General features: G+C 38.4%; 1 protein-coding gene across 13 annotated transcripts in view; it reads left to right on the forward strand.

The window, feature by feature from the left end:
* The window catches only part of EMSY (EMSY transcriptional repressor, BRCA2 interacting), a 109,747-nt gene that overhangs the window by 45,405 nt on the left and 40,162 nt on the right, over nucleotides 1–24,180 (forward strand). For all 13 annotated transcript variants that reach the window (XM_012469633.3, XM_012469626.3, XM_064365308.1 and 10 more), the window contains 2 exons: nucleotides 6,133–6,387; nucleotides 23,396–23,545. In XM_012469633.3, coding sequence (XP_012325056.1) covers nucleotides 6,133–6,387; nucleotides 23,396–23,545 — 405 coding nt within the window. The remainder of the gene's footprint in view (nucleotides 1–6,132; nucleotides 6,388–23,395; nucleotides 23,546–24,180) is intronic.

Consider the following 24,180-nt stretch of genomic DNA (forward strand, 5'->3'; position numbering starts at 1 on the left):
TTTTTTTGTTATTGTATTCTTAACCCATCTGTGCCTCTTATGAACATTGTATAGTTAGGTCTTGTTTTCCAGTCTGATTATCTCTGACCTTTAATTGAAATGTGTAGTCCTTTTACATTTAATATTAATTATCAGTCGGATTGAATTTAAGTCTATCATCTTGACAGTTGTTTTCATTTGTCTCATATGTTCTTTGTTCCTTTTCCTCTCTTTTCCAGTCTTCTTTTAGATTTATTGATTTTTTTTTAAGGATTTAATTTTATTTTCTCCACTGGGTAGCTACACTTAAAAAAACAATAATTGCTCTAGAGTAGGCTTCTCAGCCTCCATATTGTTGACATTTTGGACCAAATAATTTTTTATTCTTGAGGTTGACCTGCGCATTATAGCCGTAACCTCTACCCACTAGATGCTAGTAGCATATGCTTACCGACACTCGTTATGAAAATAAAAAATGTCTCCAGTGACTGTCAGATATCCTGGAGGGTGAGGAGAGGCAGAAAAATTACTCTTGGTTGAGAATCCATCTTTAGAGCTTACAGAATGCATTTTAAATTTATAACAGTCTACCTTGAAATAATATACCATTTCATGTATTGTGTTAGAATCTTAAGAAAGTACTTCCATTTCCTGTCTCCCTTCCTTGTGCTATGGTTGTCATACACTTTAATTCTACATATATTTATAAACTTCACATTGCATTGTTAATATTTTTGCTTCAAACAGGTGATTTTCTTTTAAAGAAATTACAAAAGAGGGGAAAAATGTCTTTTAGGTTTACTAGGTTCATCTTATACTTTTCCTACTCGAGCCTTGAAATCAGTCATTTTTTTCAAGGAGTCTTGGTTTCTTATAGTGGAAAGTAGTAATTAGAAGCTAAGATCTGGCTGCTAGATATGCTTATTGCTTGTGTGTGTGTATGTATGTATGTGTGTGTGTGTAAACAGCTCACATGTACATTTGTATTTTCATATATTGAAAACTGAGTTCATACTGATATATCAAATTTCATCAAACACTGCATGTTAACTTGTTTTTTCCCTTTCTCTCTTTGATAGTAAAAAACCCCTAACTTCTATTATCTTGAATGTACTTACCAATGTCCTGATATGTAACCAATCTTATGTCATTGCTGCTGTTGCCTCTTCCCCTATGCAGATGCTCTTCTCATTCCACTGAGGCTCTGACATCTTCATACTCTTTCCTCATCCCACCTGAGTTCTTTTTTTTTTTTTTGAGGTGGAGGGTCTCACTCTGTCACCTAAGCTGGAGTATAGTGGCACGATCATGGCTTACTCCTATGGTCAAGGGATCCTCCCACCTCAGCCTCCTGAGTAGCTGAGACTACAGGTGCACGCTGCTGGGCCTGGCTTTTTTTTTTTTTTTCTTTTGTAGAGACAGGGTCTTGCTATGTTGACCAGGCTGCTCTTGAACTCTTGGCCTCAAGTGATCCTTCTGCCTGGACTCCCATAATGCTGAGATTATAGGTATGAGCCATCATGCCTAGCCCCACCTGAGTTCTGACACCCTCCCTCAGCTACCCCTTTGCATGGATGCCTGTCTCAATCTGGTCAGCTACACCCATGCCAGGTGGTGACCCTTCCAGGCAAAAGCCCTCACCCAGTTTGGACTCTGTACTTACCCTAATGTACTCACTCTTTCTTGTGGATGCCCTGCCGAAGCTTTGAGATCCTGTGCTAGGTAGCTCACACTCATGGAAGCCCACTTTATCCCACTTAGTTGTCCCATGAACTCTTCCCAGTGTAGATGCTCTCCTCCTCCTACTGTGGCTCCCATGGTAAGCCAGTCTCTATAGTAAGCTCTGACACCTCATGTTAGACTACTCTTCTGCTTGCTGCCTAGCTGTCCGTCTTGCTTTATACCACCAGATGGCTTTAGTATGGAATTGTTTGGGAAGCTAAGGGTGACGGAAGAGGAAGAAGACCTTGTACTTGTTAAAACAAAAACATTTATTAGTTTGTAATGATAGATTTGTGGGATCATTTGATTGTCTTCTCTAACCTTCCTGAAGGTAGGAACTGTTCCATGGATACGAAATAGTATCCCTAGGATCTAGCCTAAAGTATGTACTCAAGATTTTATTGAATGAATAGATATTCAGAAAGATTAAGTTCTTTAATTAGGTCGTACAGATATTAACGTTTTTATGTGTTGAAGGCATGGAATAAATACAATTCTGACTGGGCACGGTGGCTCACGCCTGTAATCCCAGCACTTTGGGAGGCCAAGGCTGGCTGATCACTGGATGTCAGGAGTTCGAGACCAGCCTGGCCAACATGGTAAAACCCCGTCTCTACTAAAAATACAAAACTTAGCCAGGTGTGGTGGTGTGCGCCTGTAATTCCAGCTACCCGGGAGGCTGAGGCAAGGAGAATCACTTGAACTGGGAGGCAGAGGTTGCAGTGCGTAAAGATCATGCCACTGCACTCCAGCCTTGGTCATAGAGTGAGACTCCATCTCAAAATAATAATACATAAAATAAATACAATTATCTGATAACAAAAATAAATACAAGCATCCTTAATGCTTTCACATCAGATACTTTTCCTATACAAAATTATATGGAGATCATAGTGATGGCAGTGGTGGCCCATTTGGAGTAGCTGCTGCAAAGGCACTGGCTGCAGCAGGGGAGGCATGGCTGGGGCTGCCCATTCCACAGAGCCCGCAGGGAGCCAGGAACAGATGGGAACACCACTCTCTTTTGAGTTGGCAGGGCGGGAGCCCTGCCCTCCTGTATGCAGCTGCAGTGGGTGCAGTGGACTCGGGGTCCATAGACTGGAGTGAGAAACAGGGCTTTTTCTGGCCCACCCATGGCCGCCCATGAACCACTCAGCATGTACTTCCTCCCTGCTGAGCCCATGAAAAGCCCAGACTTAGTCAGACTCCAACAGACGGGAATACCTGCCAGTGGAAAGGAGCTACCCACTGTAGGTCGCCTCCCCGCACAGAGCTGGGCGACCCTGTGCTCTCAGGGGCCAGGGAAACCCCGCCCCCCCGCCGCCCCTGAAGGCTCCAAAGTGCCGGCTCCTGCTGCCTGGCCTCTCCCCGCTCCTGGTGCCTGCTCTGATTTCAGAGCAGAGTTGAGGCCGAGCCTGGGTGCTGTTGCAACCCAGCTGGCTGTGCACCACTTGGGGTGGCGCTGACGTGCCAGCCCTCTGCCGCCTAAACCCCCTCCAGACTTTGGGTGCCAGTGAGCACGGGAAGGAAGCTAAAGCAGGGGCCAAGGACGGGTTGATGTGGGTCTGCAGGCGCTCCTCCCCACGAACAGCCTGGGCTCTGTGGACACCATGATTGATGGCAGCAGGAGGCAGACAGGCTCCTGGGTGGAAAGGGGCAGGTCCCGGTGAAGCCCCACCCTCAAGCCAGGGATGGCTTGAAGCATGGGGTCTGGGCTGTCAGTTTCAGGTGGAGTTCTCAGAGGTGAGAAGTTAGAGGGCTTTTTCCTGTCCAGTGGCCGCCCATTGACTAATCAGTATGCACTTCCTCCCTTCTGGGCCCCTGAGCAGCCTGACCCCAACACACGTGGAGATGACCTGCCTGTGAAAAGGAGCTACCCACTGTGGGTCTCCTTTCTACTGAGCGCTGAACAGTTGTTGTGGAGACCTTCCTGTGGAAAGGAGCTACTCACTTTGGATCTCCTGAGAGCTGTTCTGTTGCTCAATGAAGTCCTTCTCTGCCTTGCTTACCCTCCAGTTGTCTGAGTACTTCATTCTTCCTGGATGAGAGACGAGAACTGGGGACCAGCTAAATGCCAGGACTGAAAAAGCTGTAACACAAACAGGGCTGAAACATGCTCATCTGCTCCCTGTGTTGCCAGTGACAAGGAGGGGAGAACAGCTGCCCTTCTGGGAGCCCAGACCTAGGGGCTCCCCAAGCGAGGGCTGTGACACACTCTTTGGGACTCTGTGGTTGTGGTGTCTCCAAGCTTTCAGGCGCCTCTGTGTTCCCCTCATCCAGATGCAGATGCCTGCAGCACATCTGCATGTGGTACATCCAATCCAGCCATATCCTCGCTTGGAACTGCGCACCCCACTGCAGCAGCCGGCATCTGCACCTGGCTCACTGTTGACAGGTGTGGGATCTGGGCCGGTAGCATAAGCCAAGCGCAGCCTGCTGGGCCAAGTGGGCGGAATGAGCCCAGTGGGCGCAAGCAATACTCAGGCAGAAGGTACCGCCGGTCACAGATGTTTCTGGCTGGTGACATGATACCCCAGAGATCCTGCGACAACAGTTTAGTTAGGGAGTTACCCATGCACATGATTATCTTCATTTAATGTAAGGCCATACATTATGAGTGCCATATAAAGTTTAATATGTTAGGTAGTTTAAAAATATCTTTCTCTTGGATAACTTTATACTCATTGAGTCATAAAATGTTGGCAAGGAAAGAGGCTCCAGAGATAGTCTACTTTAGCACTAGACTATCTAAGCAATAGACTAAGCAATACAGAACACACATGTTACTAGTATTCAGGAAGGAGTTGGGATAAGGGAGGTGGAGAACTATGTAAGTAATGGAAGTAAACCTTCCAGGTGATTCTGACTACCTTCTGTCCTTTCCTTCCTTCCTTCCTTCCTCCCTCCCTCCCTCCCTCCCTCCCTCTCTCCCTCTCTGCCTCTCTTTCTTCTTCTTCTTTTTTTTTTTTTTGAGGCACTTTCCTTCTGTCGCCCAGGTTGGAGTGTAGTAAGGCCATCTTGGCTCTCTGCAACCTCCACCTTCCAGGTTCGGGCGATTCTCCTGCCTCAGCCTCCTAAGTAGCTGGGATTACAGGTGTGTGCCACCACATCTGGCTAATTTTTGTATTTTTAGTAGAGATGGGATTTCACTCTGTTGGCTAGGCTGGTCTTGAACTCCTGATCTCAGGTGATAAACCTGCCTTAGCCTCCCAAAGTGCTGGGATTGCAGGTGTGAGCCACTGCACCTGGCATTCTTGTCTCCTTTCAGAGTGTCCCTCAGTCTATTATTGATCTTGATCTGCACAATAGCTCTTAGAGATCCAAGGCAAGGAAAAATTCAACAAATGAGGACACTGAGATCTAGGGTGTCATAGTGACTTCTCAAGTTTTATCCTTCTTCATCTTTATCATTCTCGAGAGACATTTTACATAAGAATGTGATATTATTTAAATTATTTTCTGTAATACAGTGTATTTGTCATGGTAGGGATGTGGTAGAGGAAGGGGTGGAAAAACATCCTAAGTACTTGAGAATTAGGCTGTTAGTTTCTTTTTATTGTTTCAGCAGTGCCTAAAAGTAATATGATGAGTTATATTCCAGGGTCTCTCGGTTAGGAATATTAACTTATTGACAGATAATAGTCCTTTTAGATAGTTGATGAATTAAGAAAAATTACAGATGAAAAATCTGAGAGAGGGAAGAATATCTGAAACTCACGCATCTTTAGTGAAAATTACTAGTACCCCTTACCTATGTGTACTTGTTAATATTAGAATCCCACTGAAAAGAACCTTATATCATCAGAATCTTTTTGCTGTAGATATATTGAGTATGCCAACTTACAACTTCTCATGTGATTATTTAATGACTCAGAGTTCTTAAGAAATGACTTTCTTTTTTTATTAAAAAATTTTATTTCTCTTCATCATCATCAGAGAAAAGGAAATGACTTTATTTTATTCAAAAGATGAATGTGGGTTATTTCATGTGATACTATGTTTAAATTGGCTGAGTAGAACCTGAAAAACAATATTTGAAAAATATATGATATAAATAGGATTCAAAAATTAATAAATTTGCTTTGTTCTTATATTATTGACATTGAGAACCTGTATTTTCTAATAGAAAATATATTAAGAGACAAATCTGGAAATATCTTGTCTGATAATTTGTTTCTTTCATTCTCACTCTTCCCCAAGGGAAAATGAGTTCATTTAAAAAATCTAAGAACAAATGTTTGCCTCCCTTGCAGAGGTTGAGGACTAGATATCAAATATGTAAGGTACCACACAGTCATCTGACACTAGGTGCTCAATAAATTGTACTTTTATGGATTTGTCTGGTCTTTAAACTGTTATCTACAATATAACCAGAGGTAACTTATTTTGCTTTCCTACCAAATTCTCTTTTCTCTTACTCCTTTTCTACAGGTGTATCTACATCAGCAATCAAAATGGCATCAACCAGACTTCCTTCCCCCAAAAGCTTAGTGAGTGCCCCAACTCAGATTCTTGCACAGTTTCCTAAACAACATCAACAGTCTCCTAAGCAGCAGTTATATCAAGTGCAACAGCAGACACAGCAACCAGTGGCCCAGCCTTCTCCAGTATCTCATCAGCAACAGCCTCAGCAGTCGGCTTTGCCACCTGGTATCAAACCTACCATCCAAATCAAACAGGAGTCAGGTAACTGGAAAATGTTTATAAGATATAGTGATTCTTCTTTATTCACCAGTTTTTTGAGTCTTCCAGTTCATGAACATAGCGTATCTCTTCATTTATTTGGGTCTTTGACTTTTTCATTAGTGTTTTACGGCTTTCAGCATACAAATTCTGTACATGTTTTGTTAGATTTGTACCTAAGCATTTCATTTTCTTGGAGTGATTATAATTGGGATTATGATTTCAATTTCAATTTCTACATGTTTTTTGTTAGTATATAAAAATACTTGTTTATCTTGTATCCTTTGACTTTGCTGAACGCACCTAGTTCTCACAATATTTACATAGATTCCTTGGGACTTTCTCTGTACACAACTGTGTCATCTGTAAATAGGGACAGTTTTATTTCTTCCTTTCCGATCAGTATGCTGTTTATTTCTTTTTCTTGTTTTATTTTATTGACTAGAATTTTCGTATTTTATTGACTAGAACTTTCAATACTATGCTGAACGAATAAGAGTGAGGGGGCCAGGCACGGTGGCTCACGCCTGTAATCCTAGCACTGTGGGAGGCTGAGGCGGATGGATCACGAGGTCAGGAGATCGAGATCATCCTGGCCAACATGGTGAAACCCTGTCTCTACTAAAATACAAAAAATTAGCCGGGCATGGTGGTGCGTACCTGTAATGCCAGCTACTTGGGAGGCTGAGGCAGGGGAATTCCTTGAACCCAGGTGGCAGAGGTTGCAGTGAGCTGAGATTGCACCTCTACACTCCAGACTGGTGACAGAGTGAGACTCTGTATCAAAAAAAAAAAATAATGAGGAAAGTGGACATCCTTGCTCTGTTCCTGATCTTAAAAAGAAAACATTCAGTCTTTCATCATTAAGTATGATGCCAGATGTAGGTTTTTTGTAGGTGCTCTTCATCAGGTTGATGGACTAGTTTTTGGGAAGTTTTTATGAATGGGTGGATTTTGTCAAGTGCCTTTTCTGTTCGATTGATGTAAGTTTTTTCTTGTTTAGTCTGTTGATATGCTGGATTATATTGATTGATTTTCTGTTAAACCAGCCTTGCTTATTTGAAATAAATCCCACTTGGTCATGGTATATAATTTTTTAAATACATTGCTAGATTCGATTTGTCTCTGTATTCATGAGACATTTTGCTGTGTAGTATTCTTATTTTATACTTGCCTTTGATTTTGGTCAGGATAATACTGGCCTCATAAAATGAGTTTGGAAGTGTTTATTTCTTTTCTAGTTTTTGGAAAAGACTGTGTAAGATTGATGTTAATTCTTTATATGTTCAGAAGAATTACCTAATGAAGCCATCTGGGCCTGGGGATTTCTGTGTTTGGAAGCTTTTAATTGATGAACTCCATTTCTTTATTAGTTATAGGACTTTTCAGATTTTCTGTTTCATCTTGGTTTTGGTAGTTTCTGGTTTTGAGGAATTGATCCATTTCTTCTAAGTTGTCAAATTTATGAGTGCAAATTTGTTTGTAGTAGTTTCTTATTATCCTTTTAATGGTTACAGGATCTATATTAATGTCCTGTTTCATTTCTGATGTTGGTGGTTTGTATCTTCTCTTTTTCTTAGTCAGACTTGCTATTTGTTGAATTTAAAAATTTATGGACTTTCTTGAGAACTAGATCTTTGTTTCATTGATTTTCTCTTTGCTTTTCTGTTTTTAATTTCATTATCTCTATTATTTCTGTCCTACTTTCTTTGGGTTTATTTTGCTCTTCTAATTTCTTAAGGTGGGAACTTAGATTATTGATTTAAGACATACTGTCTTTTCTAATTACTTAGCATTCAATTCCATCTAGGTGAAGACATTTGCCATAAATTTCTCTCAGCACTGTGTTAGCTGCATTCCACATATTTTAATATGTTCTGTTTTTATTTTTATTCAGTTTTTTGTGTTTCTAAGTTTTTCTTCAGACTTCTTTGACCCATGGATTATTTAGAATTGTGTTGCTTAATTTCTAATGGTGATTTTTCTGGGTTTGTTTGTTTGTTTTTTGCTATTGATTTCTAGTTTGATTTCATTATGGTCTGAGAACACACTCTGTATCATTTCAATTCTTTTACGTTTATTGAGGTTTTTTTTTTTTTGAGACAGAGTTTCGCTCTTGTTACCCAGTCTGGAGTGCAATGGCGCGATCTCTGCTCACCGCAACCTCCGCCTCCTGGGTTCAGGCAATTCTCCTGCCTCAGCCTCCTGAGTAGCTGGGATTACAGGCACGCGCCACCATGCCCAGCTAATTTTTTGTATTTTTAGTAGAGACGGGGTTTCACCATGTTGACCAGGATGGTCTCGATTTCTTGACCTCGTGATCCACCCGCCTCGGCCTCCCAAAGTGCTGGGATTACAAGGAGGTGTTTTTGTTTTTACCCATGATATGTTCTACTTTGTTGAGTGGTCCATGGTGCTTGAAAAATATCTGTGCTGCTGATATTGGGTGAAATATTAGATTCTGTTGGTTGATTATGTTGTTCAATTCTCCTATATCTGTGCTGAATTTTCTGCATAGTAGTTCTATCAGTTGATGAGAATGGGGTATTAAAAGTCCCCAACTAATTTTTGGATTCTAGTACTGCAAAAACAGTCCCTCAGTTTTTGCTACATATATTGTATTTTGATGTATCTATTGTTTGATGCATACATATTTAGAAACATTCTATCGTCCTGGTATGTTAATCCTGTCTCATTATGTAGTGTCCCTTTTTTACTCCAATTCTCTATTTTTTAAAAAAATATAAAGGTTGATTTCCCTTTTTACTCCAATTAATTCTCTATTTTTTTTAATATAAAGGTTGATTTTTTAAAATTTCCATTCTTAAAATTTAATTCCAATTTAATTTTTAAAGTCTGCCACATAAACTAAATGACGGTAACTAGCCTGTATTAGTATATTTAGTGCATGTAATAGAGAACTATATTGACTGGAAGGGGGTGAGTTCTATTGCCTTGTAAAGTATACTCTATCTGTAATTAGCCACTCCTGCTTTCTTTTTATTCATGTTCACATAGTATATCTTTTTCCCATTCTGTTATTTTCAACCTACTTACATTGTTATATTTGAAGTTTCTTGTAGACAGCATACAGTGTAGTTTTATATTTTTATATCAACTTTGCCAATAACTTTTTTTTTTTTTTGAGATGGAGTCTCGCTTTGTCACCCAGGCTGGAGTGCGGTGTTGCCATCTGGGCTCCCTGCAACCTCCACCTCCCGGGTTTCAGCAATTCTCCTGCCTCTGTCTTCCAAGTAGGTAGGATTATAGGCACATGCCACCACACCCAGGTAACTTTTATATTTTTAGTAGAGACAGGGTTTCACCATGTTGGCCAGGCTGATCTTGAATGCCTGATTTCAAGTGATCCACCCACCTCAGCCTCCCAAAGTGCTGGGATTACAGGCGTCAGCCACTAATCTTTAACTTTGGAATGATACATTTAGATCATTTGCATTTAAGGTAATTGTTGATATGGTAGGGGTTACATGTGCCATTTTATTATTTGTTTCTTTCACTTCTTGTTTTTCTGTTTCTTTCTTTCTTTTTTTTTTTTGGCCTATTTGTGGTTTACTTGAAGAATTCTTAGGGTTTCATTTTGACTTATATACATATATTATTTTAAAGCATAGTGTTTTGTTCGGTTTTCTTAGCATTTGCTTATGGTATTACAATATGCATGTGTTGGCCATGTGAGGCCAGGAGTTTGAGACCAGCCTGGGCAATATAACAAGACCTCTACCATTTTGTAGAGACCATTTTTTTATATATACAAAAAAATTTAAAAATTAGCCAGGCATGGTGACATGCACCTGTAGTCCTAGCTGCTTGGGAGGCTGAGCAGGAGTATTGCTTGAGCCCAGAAGTGTGAGGTTGCAGTGGACTTTGATGTTGCCACTGTACTCCAGCCTGGACAACAGAGTAAGAGCCTGTCTCAAAAAAAAAAAAGGAAACAAACCCAAAACAACAAAAAACATATACTTTTGTTACCTATCATATTTAACCTTTTCACTGCATATTACTCTATATTTGAAATAATTTTATCTTTCTAGTGAAAAAGAGAGATTTCACCATATCTAATGTTGGTTAACATATAACACTTCCGGGCCGGGCGTGGTGACTCACGCCTGTAATCCCAGCACTTTGGGAGGCTGAGGTGGGTGGATCACGAGGTCAAGAGATTGAGACCATCCTGGTCAACATGGTGAAACCCCGTCTCTACTAAAAATACAAAAAATTAGCTGGGCATGGTGGCGCATGCCTGTAATCCCAGCTACTCAGGAGGCTGAGGCAGGAGAATTGCTTGAACCCAGGAGGTGGAGGTTGCGGTGAGCCGAGATTGCGCCATTGCACTCCAGACTGGGTAACAAGAGCGAAACTCCGTCTCAAAAAACAAACAAACAAACAAAAAAACATATAACACTTCCTATTTCTGCAAGGTTCCAATTTCTAAGGTCTGTATTGGTGATATTTTTGTGAATCAATTGTTACATTATACTATATTAATTAATTTTAGACAAGGTTTCACTCTGTCACCCAGGCTAGAGTGCAATGGTGTGATCATGGCCCACTGCAGTCTTGAACTCCTAGGCTCAAGCAATTCTCTTGCCCCAACCTCCAGAGCAGCTGGGACTACAAGTGTATGCCACCACACTCAGCCAATTTTACTATTTTTGTAAAGATAGGGTCTTGCCTTATAGTCCAGGCTGATCTGAACCTTGGCTTTAAGCAGTCCTCCTGCCTTGGCCTCTCAAAGAGCTAGGATTGCAGGCATGAGCCACCACACCCGGCCAATTTATTATTTTATTAACAGACAGGGTCTTGCTCTGTCACCCAGGCTGAAGTGCAGTGGCATGATGACCATAACCTTGAACTCCCCAGCTAAAGCAATTCTCCCATCTCAGCATGCCAAAGCACTGAGATTACAGACATGAGCCACTTCACCTGGTCTATATTTTATTTTTTTGAATAGAGAAAGCATTCATTAAAAACTGAACAGTATAAAAAGTTAGAGTGAATAACTTGATCTCTATCTAGTCCTCCCTTGCCATTAAGAAAAACTTAGTTTCTTATATATTTTTAGTCTCTATATATACAAGAAAATTTAAATATGGATTCTTATACTCCTACTCCTTTACACACTTAAAACATAACACTGCACCTTACTCCCCCCGGCACCTTTAACAATATATCTTAGAGATCTTTTTAATATAGTCAATACATAAAATTAAATTGCTTCTGCATTCTACAGTGATACAGGTATACCTTGTTTTATTACACTTTGCTTTATTGTGCTTCCCAGTACTATGATTTTTTGTTTGTTTGTTTTGTTTTTTGTTTTTTTGAGATGGAGTCTTGCTCTGTTACCCAGGCTGGAGTGCAGTGGTGCGATCTTGGTTCACTGCAACCTCTGCCTTCTGGGTTCAAGCAATTCTCCCTGCCTCAGCCTCCCAAGTAGCTGGGATTAACAGGCACCTGCCACCACAACCAGCTAGTTTTTGTATTTTTAGTAGAGACGAGGTTTCGTCATGTTGGCCAGGCTGGTCTCGAACTGCTGATTTCAGGTGATCCGCCTGCTTTGGCCTCCCAAAGTGCTGGGATTATAGGCATGAGCCACTGCACCCAGCCTTGTATATTTTACAAACTGATGGTTTGTGGCAACCCCATGTCAAGTAAGTCTGTAGGCACCATTTTTCCAACAGCGTGTGCTCACATTGTGTCTCTGTGTCAAATTTTGATAATTTTCATGATAACTCAAAGTTTTTTATTATTGTTGTATCTGTTACTTTAATCCATAATCAGTGATCTCTGATGTTACTATTATAATTGTTTTGGGCCACGACAAACTATGCTCATATAAGATGATGCACTTAATAAATAAATGTTGTATGTGCTCTGACTGCTTCACCAACTGCACATTCTCCCATTTCTCTCCCTGTCCTTGGGCCTGCTTGTTTCCAAAATTGCAACGATATTGAAATTAGGCCAGTTAAAAGTCAAAAGCTAGAAATGATTAAGCTTAGTGAGGAAGGCATGTTGAAAGCCAAGATGGGCTGAAAGCTAGACTTTTTGCACTGAACAGTTAGCAAAGGAAAAGTTCTTGAAATTAAAAGTGCTACTCCAGTGAACACATGAATGATAAGAAAGCAGAATAGCCTTGTTGTAAGTTTTAGTGGTTTGGATAGAAGATCAGACCAGCCACAACATTCCCTTAATCTAAAGTCCAATCCACAGCAAGACCCTAACTCTCTAATTCCTATGAAGGAATTGAGGAAGAATGAAGGAGAGTGAGGAAGCTACAGAAGAAAAGTTGGAAGCTAGCAGAGGCTGGTTAATGAGGTTTAAGGAAAGAAGCTGTTTACAGAATGTGAAAGTGCGAAACGAAACAGCAAGTGCTGTTGGAGAAACTGCAGCAAGGTATCCAGTAGATCTAGCTAAGATCGTTAATGAAGATGGCTACGCTAAACACCAGATTTTCAATATAGACAAAATAGCCTTTTATTGGAAGAAGATGCCATCTAGGACTTTCATAGATAAGGAAGTCAATGCCTGGCTTCAAAGCTTCAAAGACAGGCTGACTCTCTTGTTAGGGACTAATGCAGGTGCTGACTTTAAGTTGAAGCTGTTGTTCCTTTACCATTCTCAAAACGCTAGGGTCCTTAAAAAGGACCCTTAAAAAGGACAAAGCCTGGATGACACCACATCTGTTTACAACATGGTTTACTGAATGTTTTAAGCCCACTATTGAGACCTACTGCTCAGAAAAAAAAAAGATTCCTTTCAAAATATTACAACCCACTGATAGTGCACCTAGTCACCCAAGAACTGTGATGGAGATGTACAAGATTAATATTGTTTTCATGCCTGCTAACATAATATCCATTGTGCAGCCCATGAAACAAGAAATAATTTAAACTTTTAGGTCTTATTAAGAAATAAATTCTAGACTGGGTGTGGTGGCTCATGCCTGTAATCCCAGCACTTTGGGAGGCTTAGACAAGTGGATTGTTTGAGCCCAGGAGTTTAAGACCAGCCTGGGCAACATGGTGAGACCCTGTTTCTACAATTTTGTCTTTTTAATTAGCCAGGTGTGCTGTGGTGGGAGGATTGCTTGAGCCAGGAGGTTGAGGCTGCAGTGAACTATGATTGTGCCACTGCCATTCCAGCCTGGCTGACAGACTTCATCAAAAAAAACAAAACAAAACAAAAAAAACAACCACAAAAAAAAACACCACATTTTGTAAGGCTATAGCTGCCATAATGATTCCTCTAATGGATTTGGGCAAAGTCAGCCTTCTGGAAAGGATTCACTGTTCTAGATGCATTCAGAATATTTTTGATTCATGGGAGGAGGTCAAGATATCAACATTAATAAGAGCTTGGAAGAAGTGGATTCCAGCCTCTGTGGATGACTTTGAGTGGTTCAGGTCTTTAGTGGAAGAAATAACTATCTTATGATAAAACTTGACTAGATGAGGAGTTGATTCTTACGGATGAACAATGAAAGTGGTTTCTTGAGATGGAATCTTCTCCTATGAAGTAATAATGTCCTGTCCTGTGGATGTTGTTGAAATGACAAAGGATTTAGAGTATTACATAAACATAGTTGATAAAGCAACAGCAAGTTTGAAAGGATTGCCTTCCATTTTGAAAGAAGTTCTACTGTGGGTAAAATGTTGTAAAACAGCATTTCATGCTTCGAAGAAATCTTTCACAGAAGGAAAAAGATCAATCCATGCAGCCAACATCATTGTTGTCTTACTTTAAGAAAATGCAACCACCCCAGCCTTCAGTAACCACCACCCTGCAGTCAACAGCCATCAGCATTGAGACAAGACCCTCCACCAGCAAAAAAATTATGCCTCTCTGAAGGCTCAGATGATCATTAGCATTTTTTAGCAATAAAGTATTTTAAATTAAGGTATGTACATTTTTTTAGACATAATACAATTGCATACTTAATAGACTACAGTGTAGTGTAAACATAACTATGTAGTGTAAACATAAAACACACTGGGAAACCAAAAATTTCTTGTGACTTCCTCTATTATGATACTCGCTTTATTGCATTGGTCTGGAACTGAACCTGTAGTCTCTCCAAAGTATGCCTGAATCGTAATTTATGTAACGAATCCCTTGTAAGGTTGTTTCTAGTCTCTCTTTTTTTAAAATTCAAACAAAACCGCAGTGAACAAGCCTATATAGGGTCATTTTGTGTGTGTATCTGTAGGATTAATTTCCAGAAGTATGATTGTTGTGTCAGTTTCGATAGATATTGCCAAGTTTTCATCTTATAGGGATTTTCAATTTATTTTCCTACTGTTAATGTACTTGGGTCCCAATTTCCTCACAGTGCCCCCTTCCCACCAGTATATTTTCAAACAGTTGGATTTTTGTGAATGTGATGGGGTTGAGAGGATGTTATCTCAGTATTTTTCTATTTTTCATTTCTTTTTATTGAGAGTGAGTTTGAGAAACTGTATGTTTTAGTGACCGTTGTAATTCATTTTTTGTGTGCTATCTGTATCCATTGTCCACTTTCCTATTGGATCAATTTCTGGGAATTCTTACACTGTCAGAATAATTGGCGTTCTGTGCATTTCATAATGTGTAGATTTTTTTTTTCAGTTTATTTGTTTGTCTTTTGACTTTATGGGGACTTCTGTGCAAAACACTGTTTGTACAGTGTGGTCTTTAATGCTTCCAGATTTTCCATCACAGTTTATAATTTTTGTATTTAAGTGTTTTGGAATTTATCTGGTATGAGGTTAGACAATATAATATATTGATAACCAAATGTGATTTGAGTCTGTAGTTTTCTTTTTTGTGTGCAGTGTTTGTCAGGTGTTTCTTTGAGCATCATGTGTATTTCCAGTAAATAATTTTGAAAGTTTTTTTTAATGCTCTGGAATTTTTTTATATTTAAATTTTATTTATTTCTTTAGAGACAAGTTCTTGCTCTGTTGCCCAGGCTTAAGTACATCAGGCAATTCTACCACCTTAGCCTCAGCTGAGACTACAAGCATGTGCCACTGTACCTGGCTAATTAAAAAAATTTTTTTTGTAGAGCTGGGGTCTCACCATGTTGCCCAGACTGGTCGTGAACACCTGGCCCCAGGTGATTCTCCTGCCTTGGCCTATCAAAGTGTTGGGATTATAGATGTGAGCCACTGTGCTCAGCCTGGAATATTTTTTCTTAAAGAGCTTTATTGAGATATAATTGACTAAGCACTCAATGAACACATTTAAAGTGTACAATGTAATATTATTTAATATATTCACAGATATGTTCAGCCATTATAATAGCTGATTTTAGAACACTTCACTTCAAAAGGAAACCCCGTAATATTATCTCCTACTCCTTGCACCCATTCTTTCAGTTTCCTATCCCTGGCCCCAAGTAACCACTAATTATCTTCTGTCTGTAGATTTCTGTACTTTGGACTTTGATATGAAAAGAATCATATCAAAGTCTTTTGTAAATGGCTTCTTTAACTTAATGTAATATTTTTAAGGTCCATCCATCTTGCAGCATGTATTAGTACTTCATTCCTTTTTATGGCCAAATAAAATTCACATTTTGTTTATCTGTCCATTGATATGCATTTGGATTGTTTCACCTATTGGCTGTTATGAATAATGCTGCTGAAAACATTTATATGCAAGTTTTTTGGTATTCACTTCTTTTGTATATATACGTAAGAGTGGAATCTCTGGATCATATGTTAATTCTGTGTTTGACCGTTTGATAAACTGATGTGTTTTCCAAAGCAACTGTACCGTTTTACATTCCCATCAGCAGAGTATGAGGGTTCCAGTTTCTCTACATTCATGTCAACACTTGTTATTCTCTTACATTCATTCTAGACAGTCTGCTTTGAGTAAAGTTATATTTCACCGTGGTTTTGATGTGTGCTTACCTGATAACTAATGATGTTTAGCAGGTTTTCATGTGCTTATTGGATCTTATATATATTTTCCCTGAAGAAATGGCTATTCAAATCCTTTACCCATTTTAAAATTGGGTTATATGTCTATTTATCATAGAGTTATAAGAGTTTGTGTGTGTGTGTGTGTGTGTACATATATATATATTAAACTCTTATCAGATATGTAATTTGCAAGTATTATTTCCCATTTCTGAATTGTCTTTTTACTTTCTTGATGGTATCTTTTAAACACACTGGTTAGCTGGACGCAGTGGTGCATGCCTGTAATCCCAGCACCTTGGGAGGCCAAGGTGGACGGATCACTTGAGGTCAGGAGTTTGAGACCAGCCTGGCTAACATGGCAAAAACCAGTCTCTACTTAAAAAAAAAAAAAAAAAAGTTAGCTGGAAGTGATGGCACACACCTGTAATCCCAGCTATTAGGGAGGCTGAGGCAGGAGAATCTCTTAAACCCAGGAGGCAAAAGTTGCAGTGAGCCAAGATTGCACCACTGCACTCTAGCCTGGGCTACAGAATGAGACTTGGTCTCAAATTAATTAATTAATTAATTAAATTAAATACAGCAGTTTTTGATATCTAACTTTTCTACTTTCTGTTGCTCATGCTTTTATTGTTATATCCAATAATCCTTTGCCAAATTCAGTATTTTAAAGATTTACCCAACGTTTTAGTTTTACCTCTAAGTGTAAATGTTTGATCCATTTGAGTTGATTTTGTATATAGTGTGATGTAAGTGTCTCACTTAATTCCTTTGCACGTATCTATTCACTTGTCCCAACCGAATTTGTTAAAAAGACTATTTTTTCCCCCATTGAATGACCTTGGCACCTTTGTCAAAATGCAGTTCATCATCGTTGTATGGTTTTATTTCTGGACTTTTACTGTTTTGATTACCATTGTTTTGAAATCAGGAAGTGTGTGTGTCCTTTTGTTTTCTTCTTATTATTATTATTTTTTTGAGACTGAGTCTTGCTGTGTCGCCTAGGCTAGAGTGCAGTAGTGTGATCCCAGCTCACTGCAACATCCGTCTGTCAGGTACAAGCAATTCTCCTTCCTCAGCCTCCCAAGTACTGGGATTACAGGCGTCTACCACCATGCTTGGCTAATTTTTGTATCTTTAGTAAAGACAGGGTTTCACCATAGTGGTCAGGCCGGTCTGGAACTCCTGACCTTAGGTGATCCACCTGCCTCAGGCTCCCAAAATGCCAGGGTGACAGGCAGGAGCCACCATGCTGGGGTTCCCACCTGTGATTTTAAATCCTTTTTTTTCAAGATTGATTTTAAATTCTTTTTTTAAAGATTGTTTTGGCTATCCTCAGTCTCTTGAAATTCCATATGAATTTTGGAGTTAGCTTGTCAATTTCTATGAAGAAGTCAGCTGAGATTTTGATATAGATTGCATTGAATCTGTGGATTAATTTGAGGAGCATTGTCATCTTAACCATGTTAAATCTGTGAGCGTGGTATGCTTTCTTATTTATTTAGATCTTTAATTTCTTTCAATGTTTTGTAGGTTTCAGAGTGTACATTTTGTATTTCTTTTGTTAATTTTATTCCTAAGTATTTTGTTCTTTTGGTGCTATTATAAATGGAATTGTTAATTTCACTTTTTAGCTTGTGTATTGCTAATTTATAGATTTTTTGGTGTTGACTTTTGTCCTGCAACCTTGCTGAACTCATGTCTCATTTTTTGGTTTTAATTTCTGTTAGTGGATTCCTTTGTTTGTTTGTTTGTTTGTTTTTTTAATATAAAGGGTCATATCATCTGCAAATAGAGATAGAATTTCTTCTGTTTCAATCTGGATACTTTCCCCGCCCCCACCAATTTCTCTGACTTGAATCTCTGGTATAATATTGAACACAAGTGTTAAGAGAAGACATCACTTTTTCCTTATTTTTTCTATTCATAGAACTTCTTTTAGTGTCTCTTGTAAGGTGGGTCTGCTAGCAACATATTGCAGATTTTGTTTATTTGGTAAAGTCTTTAGTTTGCCTTCATTTTTGAAAGCTAGCTTTGCTGGATATAGGATTCTTGGTTGGTGTTTTTTTTCCTTGAGGACTTCAAATGTGTTATCCAACTGCCTGCTGGCTTCATTGTTTCCACTGGGAAGTCAGCTCTTACTTAACTTTATTGCAGTTCCCTTTTAAGTGTTACGTTGTTTTTCTCTTGCTATGGTCAAGATTTTCTTTTTGTCTTTGATTTTCAGCATTTTTACTGAGATGTGTCTGTTTATGATCTTTGTGTTTATCTTACTTATAATTTGTTCAGCTTCTTAAACATATATGTTACTGCTTTTCAGTAAATTTGGAAAGTTTTCAGCCATTGTGTTTTTGAATATTTCTTTTCTTTTCTCTCTCCCTACCTCTGGTAGTTCCATTATATGTATGTTGGTGTGCTTAATGTTGTCCCAAATTTCTCTGAAGCTCTGTTCATTTTTCTTCATTCTTTTTTCTCTTTGTTCTTAGCTCACATACCTCTATTGATCTTTTTTCAGATTTGCTAATTCTTTCTTCTGCCAGTTCAGATCTACATGTGAACCCCCTCTAGTGAATTTTTTAGTTCAGTGATTTTACTTTTAACCTCCAGATATCCTATTTGGTTCTTTTAAAAAAATAATTTATATCTCTTTATTAATCTTTATTTGATGTACTATTGTCCTCATAACCTCCTTTACTCCTATAATCATGTTTTTCTCTAGTTCTGTGAACATATTTGTAATGGCTACTTTAAAGTCTTTTTCAGGTAAGTCTGACATCTGGTTGGTCTTACAGACAGTTTCTGTTGTTTGTTTTTTTTCTAATGTATGGGTAATATTTTCCTGTTTATATGCCTCCTTACATCTTTGTTAGATATTGGACATTTTAGACACCTCTATATCCATAAGTTCTACGTCTTCAGATTCAAGCAACCATGGATCAAAAATATTTAGGAAAAAGACAAAAAATAATGATACAATAGTAAAAAATAATACAAATACAGAAACAATATAGTATAACAGCTACATAGCATTTACATTGTATTAGGTGTTATAAGTAATCTAGAGATGATTTAAAGTATGCAGGAGCGTGTGCATAAGTTTCACAAATACTGTACCATTTTTTTATAAAGAAATGGAGCATCCACGGATTTGAGTATCAACAGGGTCCTGGAACCAATCTTCCACGGATACTGAGGGATGACCATGTAGTACTTGGGTACTGGTCTCCCCTCACCAAGGATTTGTTATTGTTATTTGTATAGTTACTTGTTTAGTGATTGGATCAGTTTATTTTAGTGAAGTCTTTTTATTCCCTTTCCAGCCTGCGTTCCTTCATCTAAGCATCTGATATTACTCCCCACGGAGGCACAACTCTGTGTATACTTACAGTCACTTTGGGATGTCAGTGGTATTAGTTTGGCTTTCTTTTGCCCTTTCCTTGACCACACCCAGCTGTTAAACTCTATTAACTGCTGGCTGATTGCTCTGTTGTTTTCAGGAAAGCCTTGGAGCATACATTGCTCTGTAATCTAATCCAAATTTTGGCTCCTTTGAAGGAATAGTTTCTGGGGTTCATTTTTGATATTTCTTCTAACCTCACAAAGGCTCCTCCCAGCTTTTATATTCTCTGCTTCTTCCCTATAAACTGTCTGCAGTGTAGACTATATATTCATTATATCCATGAATCTCCTTCTGGTTGCCTTTTACCACTTTCTTCATTGTTCTTAAGAATGCCCTTAGTCTTGAACTTCTCCATGCTGAGGTATAAATGGAGTTCGTTCTTTGGGAAGAGATTAGGAGCTATCTGTTTTATGAATTATTTCTATCCTTTGACAAAGTCGCTGAGCCAGGACTCTGGAATATGGGGTAGGGTAAGTGGCAGACTTCTCTGAGTGACACCCCTGCGTTAGGCACTGAGTGCTCACTGAGTAGGGGTGAGGGGTTGGGCAGCAGCCTGAGGTCCTCACAGCTTGGCTATCCTGATGGTGGAGTCACTGCCTCACCAGCCAGGGCAAGGACTATCAGTACTTCAGTATTCTCAGTGGTACTGTGCTCAAGGTAGAGCCTTGTCCATAAATTGGGGGTTGGGCTGAATAAGAGAGCTCTCACATCCATACTGTGCTTGCCCAGAACTTAGCCTTAGCAATGGGTAGCTGAGGGCAGGATGAGATAATCTGAAGTCCCATTTCTTCTGAGAAGAAAATCCTTCAACGGAGAACTGGTGGAAAAAGAACCCTGAGTTCTTCACTGAAGCCATCTGGAATGGAATGTTCCCCTTGCTGAGCTGGTAGTGGGGAAGGAGGAAATGGTATTGGTTTAAATACCACAGATCTTGCCTTTCTCAATGAATTTTTCTAGATTTTCTTGAATAGATGTTTTTTCATTTAATGTTTGCCCTTGGCACCATTTCCAGAGCCTTTCAGTGGTAGATGTTTTCTACTTTTTACTAGTTTCCCTGGGTTAGAGGGCCAGCAGAGCTCATGCCACCATGCCAGATACCAATATTTGGAATGGTTTTAGTACATTGGAATTAACATTCTTTTTAAAGGACTGTAGAATTCTCCAATGCAGCTATCTGGGCCTGCTACTTTTTGGCAAAGGGGTACAGCTCTGAATTTTTTTTTCTGTGGAAATTTGTCTGTTTACATTGTTTTTCTTTTCTGGGGTCAATATTGATAAATGACAATTTCCTAGAAAATTATTTATTTAATCCATTTTCAACTTATTTGCATATAATTGAGCAAAGTCATATTATGATTATCTTAATTTTTTTCTCTGTGTGGTTATTTCTTTAGAAGCTTCTTATTATATGTGCTTTAAGAATTACTATAATTGTAGCCGGGTGTGGTGGCTCACATCTGTAATCTCAGCACTTTAGGAGGCCAAGGCTAGTGGATCACTTGAGGTCAGGAGTTCAAAACCAGCCTGGCCAACATGGTGAAATCCTGTCTCTACTAAAAATGCAAAAACATTAGCTGGTCATGGTGGCAGGTACCTGTAATCCCAGCTACTCAGAAGGCTGAGGCAGGAAAATCACTTGAACCCGGGAGGTAGAGGTTGCAGTGAGCTGAGATTGCGTCACTGCACTCCAGCCTGGGAGACAGAGCGAGACCCTGTCTCAAAAAAAAAAGAATAATAATAATAATTACTGTAATTCACTAATGAAATGAATACTAGAAATTATTCCCCCATAAACCTCAATACTTAAGATTTATTATAATCAGATTTTTAAAATTTCCATAATAATTATTTACTGAATTTTTACTATTCATTATGTACTTTACAGTTTTGATTTATTTAATCTTGACAATAGCCCTATAAGGTATATACTAATAGAATCAATATTTTATAGATAAGGAGACAGAATCACAGAGATTATATAACTTGTCTAATCAACAACTTTGTTGGCTACAGAAATTTAAAATTATTTAAGGCTATTAAATAAATAGATCTGTTTGCTTCCTAATGTCTTAACCTAAATCACCATCTCTAAAAGTAAAATAATTCTTAGTTGCCTATAACAACGTATTTTATCTCATGAATCATTTCAGAGAAGACAGCAGTGGGGAAAGAGTGTTACCAAAAATTTCCTTCTTTAGCTACCAATTTAAATTTATAGTTGACATAGGAAATTTTCTTTTAACCTTTTTCTCATTTGCCCTAAGAATACTTGCCAGTGCTGCTTGCAGCTGCAGTGTTTACCCCAAGAGAACTTTCTTGCTTTTATTATTATTTTCACATTGCTCTAGTATATTGACTTTGGAAACAAAAGACATTGTTCTATTTATAGCATTCTGTTTTTAGTAGTGGCATTTCACCATTTGCAAAGTATAGTAATTCTTATTTGCTGAAAATCTCAAATCCTAGAAACTGTAGTATTCCTATGTGTGTTGTTAACATAGTTCTCAAAAACAGTTTTTATATTTTATTTTCATATTGAAAATCACTCAGATTTGTTTCAGCTTCAAAGATCATGTTTATATAAAATTAAAGAAACGCTGGCAGCAAACTACACTTTTTTTTTCTGAATGGGAAAAGGGTTAAAGGAATGTTTATGTTTAGAAAGTCAATGTAACAATTATGACAAAGAAAAATTTAGAAAACTTAAAAATAAAAACCATAACATCACCACCTTAGCACTTTTATTTTTGCCTGTCACCTTTAAGTTCTTGTCCACACACATTTTTTGTGTAGGTGGAATAATAATGTATCTTTTTTTATATCCTGTATTTGACAAAGTGAGCAATTAAAAATTCTTTTTTTTTTTTTTTTTTTGAGATGGAGTTTCACTCTTGTTGCCCAGGCCAGAGTGAGTGCAATGGTGTGATCTTGGCTCACCGCAACTTCCATCTCCCGGGTTCAAGCAATTCTCCTGCCTCAGCCTCCCAAGTAGCTAGGATTATAGGAGCGCGCCACCATGCCCGGCTAACTTTGTAATTTTAGTAGAGGCAGGGTTTCATCATGTTGGCCAGGCTAGTCTCAAACTCCCAACCTCAGGTGAACCACCCACCTTGGCCTTCCAGAGTGCTGGGATTACAGGTGTGAGCCACCGTGGCCAGCCTAAAAATTCTTTTTAAAGAAGGCAATTTAAAAATTCAAACAAAAAATATTCTTTGTCTTTATATTTTTCAACAGCTTTTATGTAAGTTTAAGAAGTTGTGAAAATTTTTTGGCAAACTTGGGGATACGTGAAAGTACATTACCTTTTGTTTCTGACATATTCTGTTAGTCCTTTCACCCTAAGTATTTGTGTGGAATGGATTATTTGCCTGTAAAGTTCAAGTACAATGGACAATTTGGTTTGAAAGCTCTTATGTAACACAGTCATAGATAAAATATTTGTTTTTCTTTATGAACTTTTTGATGTAATGTTTTAGTTGCATTTCTGAAATGAGAAATAAAGTAAGATAGGAATTTGAGGAATAAAAGTTTAGATTTTCATCGGTATTAACAAAAAGCTTATCTTTAGGCAAGACTGAGTAAATGTTTGTGACTACTGCCCTCTTAGGTTGGCATAAGGGACATGTGTTTAAAAATAATTTGTGCTTAAAATTAAAAATAATTTATTTTTCTTCTTTCAAAGGTGTTAAGATCATCACACAGCAGGTTCAACCAAGTAAGATCTTACCCAAACCTGTGACAGCAACTCTACCCACCAGTAGCAATTCCCCTATTATGGTGGTTAGCAGTAATGGTGCAATTATGACGACTAAACTGGTAACCACTCCTACTGGTAAGTTCTCTTGACCATCAGTTCATTTATTCATCATACATTCATCAAACAATTTCTGTATACCAGCTTAATTTAGGAATAGCTTTTCTAACTTACTGGATTTGTAAGAAACTACAACAGACATATATAGTTATAAAACATACATAGTTAGCTTTTAATTCCTGTTTGAAAAAAAGAAAAAAAGTCGTAGAAATAGTGGGAAAGGGTGTAAAATCCTTTGAGACACATGAAGAAAAGTAATCTAACAGGTCTAAAGTTGAGGAAATACGTAAATAGAGAAAATTTTAGGCTGAAGAGAAATATTCCTGGCAACTCTAGGCAGCCTTAACTTTAATCTCTGCTAAAATGATAGAATAATCGACTCTTTAAAAGATGGAAGTATATTTAGAGGGTAGCAGAGTACAAAGCACTGAAAGTTTGTAAAATTTTAGATAAACAATACTGCCTTACTTGCTGCATGCCCACATTGGGTTTGGCACTAAGACAGTATAAAACAGATGCAGAGACCTTAAAATCTATAATAGAAATATCTTAAATACTCTGGTAGGAAAGATGATTAAATTTGTTTCTTTTGGCATAAAACTAGTAGAAGAGGGGTAGTGGAAGAAGGGTACAGAGTTAGCTCTACTTTTTCT

The sequence above is a fragment of the Aotus nancymaae genome, unplaced genomic scaffold (genome assembly GCF_030222135.1).
Source record: "Aotus nancymaae isolate 86718 unplaced genomic scaffold, 86718_ANA_hifiasm-v0.15.2.pri h1tg000059l, whole genome shotgun sequence".
NCBI classification, from domain to species: Eukaryota; Metazoa; Chordata; class Mammalia; order Primates; family Aotidae; genus Aotus; species Aotus nancymaae.